Source organism: Bremia lactucae, linkage group LG8 (genome assembly GCF_004359215.1).
Source record: "Bremia lactucae strain SF5 linkage group LG8, whole genome shotgun sequence".
NCBI lineage: Eukaryota > Oomycota > Peronosporomycetes > Peronosporales > Peronosporaceae > Bremia > Bremia lactucae.
This window is the reverse complement of record NC_090617.1, coordinates 5,226,922-5,230,312: the sequence shown is the minus strand read 5'-3', so window position 1 is coordinate 5,230,312 and position 3,391 is coordinate 5,226,922. Positions and strand designations below refer to the sequence as shown.

The 3,391-nt window shown below is 42.4% G+C and overlaps 1 protein-coding gene across 1 annotated transcript; it reads left to right on the top strand.

Moving 5' to 3' along the window:
* Positions 1-522: 522 nt before the first annotated feature.
* On the top strand, positions 523-1,906 carry CCR75_008465 (uncharacterized protein). The gene is made up of 3 exons (XM_067966517.1): positions 523-693; positions 755-1,093; positions 1,146-1,906. The coding sequence occupies exons 1-3, from the start codon at positions 616-618 to the stop codon at positions 1,866-1,868; spliced, it is 1,140 nt and encodes a 379-aa protein (XP_067815670.1). The 5' UTR covers positions 523-615; the 3' UTR covers positions 1,869-1,906.
* The last annotated feature ends 1,485 nt before the right edge of the window (positions 1,907-3,391 follow it).

Here is a 3,391-nt window from a genome sequence, read left to right as displayed (position 1 = left end):
TATCTGATGATGAATTTGCTATTACCGGGTTGTCACATTAGATCATGACTGGCTGGGTGGATCTTATCAAAACATGGACCATCGTGTGCGAATCTCTGATAGGTAGCTGTACTTTCGAAGGAAAATACCGAGATGACCATCGAAACAAGACCGATTTGCAATTTCTTACCCCTGCGGTGTTGATGTTTTTACTGAGAAATATCACGTAAAATGAATTTAGCACGCTAAAAGTGAATGTTTATTTCTTTAGTTAACTGGGACTGTTCCGTATAGAAAACAGATTCATTTGCAGTATGGATCGATGAACAAGAAAAATATCATTAAGCCCCACGATGTGCTTATCTCGGCAATGCAGCCAAAAGAGCTCAAAGTCCTAAGTAGTCTCGAGGAAACGCTGTCATACCAAATTAGGATAAGTGCAGCTTTGCGGTTCAGAGCCTCTTGCATCGGACTACCTCCACTGTCGCATGCCAATCACATGCCACTGTCACGCTACGATTAATTGTAGCGATGATGTCCAGGTCATCCGGCTCTTTCTTCCAGATTCCGTCGGCTAAATTCTGTAGTGTCATTATTAGTTTTGCTCTGCTTGCAGCAATTTACAGAACGAAAGCGATGTTATCCACTTCTCCTTTTCTTGGCACCTATGACAACATTCTTTTTAATATCGATCTCGAAATTGTGTCTGCCACGGTATAGTATTTGTGACGCTAGGAAATGTTGATGCCCTAATTCAATAATTACGTGGTACAAGGGTATCAACGCCGGAGAATACTTCGGTTTTGGGGCAGGTCGACACGGCAAGTTTTCCTCCAGCGATGCGTACACCTCCATCATAATTAATGGCCAGCCAATGGACTTGACGCGCCCAATTTTTGATACGCTCGAGCCCGAGTGGAACGAAAAATTCTACTTTCAGAATGTCCCTCGTGACTCAAAGTTTAGCCTGATCGTTATGGATACAGATTTGTATAACGACGACAAGCTGGGTGTCGCACAGTTTCCTGTTAGACACGTTATGAATGACATAGATGTAGCCTATGATCTACCATTGACGCTTAAAGATCGCAAGGCTGGCGTTCTAAGCATTAAGGTACAGCTGCTAGAATTTATCTCTTATATTTACTAACACAAGTTGCATTCAGGTCACTTGCCACCACGTCAATACCGATGAGAACGCACTGATTGAGGAAGTCGGACCGGTCCGCTACTCAATGCACACAAGCTTTTCAAAAGACCTTTTAAGGGCTTTTTCGAGCCGCAATGCGAAACTTTACTCCTTTGCCTACACCGTTAGGCTCCACAACATCCCACGATTTCTTCCATCTAACATTGAATGGACCAAGTCATACAAAAAGGCTCAGCATGTCTTCTCGTCAAAGCATCCCGAATCGCCTGTGTTTCGTAGAGCTGTCAAGACTCAACACGCCATGACCTACGAACATAACCGGAAAAGCTCAAAGTTCGGCGCTTTGTCGTCTCCTCTGGACTTTTTCAACCTTATTAACGACGGAAAGCGCGACAATAAACCCGTGCTCTTTACGTACGTGATTACGTCAAAGGGCTGGTACTTTTCCGAAACGGGCGCAACTTTTCTGAAGGACATCATGTCCAAGCATATGCTGCACTCGAATGCCGCCTATTATGTCAAGTACGCCGGAGAGTTCCACGTGCAAAAGACGAGCAACAACACGCTGAAGCTCGTGCTTGACAACAACAGTGGCACGTACACCCCTCCGAAATTTCTTTTGCCGGAGCTGAAAGCACTTATTGAAAACAACTTTGACTCAATAGATTGCGAGGTAGTGGACCTGAACGATAGAATGCTGATGAAAGCTCGTGAGAAAATTCTTGCGGCTTGGAATTAGCTATTTCCGAAGACGTTTAAGTCTTGCCTTAAAAATATACTGCCAATAGTTGATAATGTATTCGTTTTGCTTTACAATCCATTTCAAGAGACCTAAAGCGAAACGGTCGAATCGTTGGAAATATGCTATTCTTTCGAAAACATACCTTTGCTGTGGCGTAACCAACTTAAAAAATACCTGCCACAGAACGTTAATTACAATAACCATTGCTAGGGTGGTCGTAAAATAATATTATGATTTATAAGAGGTATAATAAATGAGAAAAAATATATTGTATTTATTCTTGGTATCAACGAACAACATTACCATACACAGCAATATTGAAGTGGTAATGTTTCAGTTCTGTTCATTAATTGTTTTAAGTCTTAAAATCAACCAACCAATCGCTGCTAGACGCGCGAACGGGTGCTAGGGAATTAGTCGCAATACATAGTTAGGTTAATACTGAGTCAGCTCAGAAGATTGAAACGGGGTGGATCGTTACACAAAAACAACACTGAAACGTTGTTAACAAATATTATCTTAAAGGAAAATAATATTTGGAGAATATTACTTTACATGGTAAAATTCGAAAAGCTTTTCCATTGGTAGATATATGCCATTATATCTACTTGCTCCGCGGTCCAGTCAGCACTGGACGCGCGCAAAGATAGAGACAGATAAGACTTAATTATATGTTTTGTATTAGTATATAATTAAGTTTTACTATAAGATGGACAAGAAGAACTTAATTATATTAAATACAGTTTTTATTTGACCCTCTTTAAAACAAGTGTTTTAAAGAGAGTCTTTCTCTGCACGTACTAGTGTACGTGAAGTGACGTGAAGCGCCACTCGCACTTAAGCAGTGCGAAGTGGACTTGTACTGAAGCAGTACAATTCGGCAGTGCCCCGTTACACCTGGTAGCACTATCTAGTCCATCCAAGGAACACAGTTCAATCAATTAACATGGACGTGTGAGATGATAATGGAAATACGCATCAAGCTACGCGTGATAGCTACTCCTTTCCAAGTGACATAGAAAGGAGTGCGGTCGAACGAATGAGTCCGACCGTAGGGAATGATGCCATCCTGGCCATGCTATCAGGTTTGGACAGAGACGCCCCTCCCTTCCTCTCTTGCCTCGCATTAGGCCATTTCCAAGTTCATACAACAAGGACTTGACAAGCGAAGGAAAAGGTAGCCTTGCTCGATCAGCAAGGCTCTCAACAGGCAGAATTGTTGAGGTTACAGCAGGTACGGACCCCTTTACCTGGGATGACGCAAACGCGTCGTCCAGAAACCTTAAGGATTGACATCTCTAAATATAGGGGAGTCAAAGAGGACTCTCTTTTAAGGTAATTGTCGAATTGGACCATGCTACTAAGGTTTTTCACATCGTCGACGAGCAAATGCAATTCGCATTTGCTCAATCAAATTTGTCAGGTCGTGCCAAAACTTGGGCACTAGGTCTCAAGTTGCGTGACCCATATGCATTTGGCTTGCTACTGGCTTGTAAAGCCCAGCTTAAACAGACGTTTGA

What these genes read in the sequence shown, in the direction of transcription:
- CCR75_008465 (XM_067966517.1), top strand. Translation starts at nt 616, where the DNA reads ATGTTATCCACTTCTCCTTTTCTTGGCACCTATGACAACATTCTTTTT. An exon ending in TCGAAATTGTGTCTGCCACG is followed by an intron (nt 694 to 754) that starts GTATAGTATTTG and finishes ACGTGGTACAAG; the next exon opens with GGTATCAACGCCGGAGAATA. An exon ending in CTGGCGTTCTAAGCATTAAG is followed by an intron (nt 1,094 to 1,145) that starts GTACAGCTGCTA and finishes AGTTGCATTCAG; the next exon opens with GTCACTTGCCACCACGTCAA.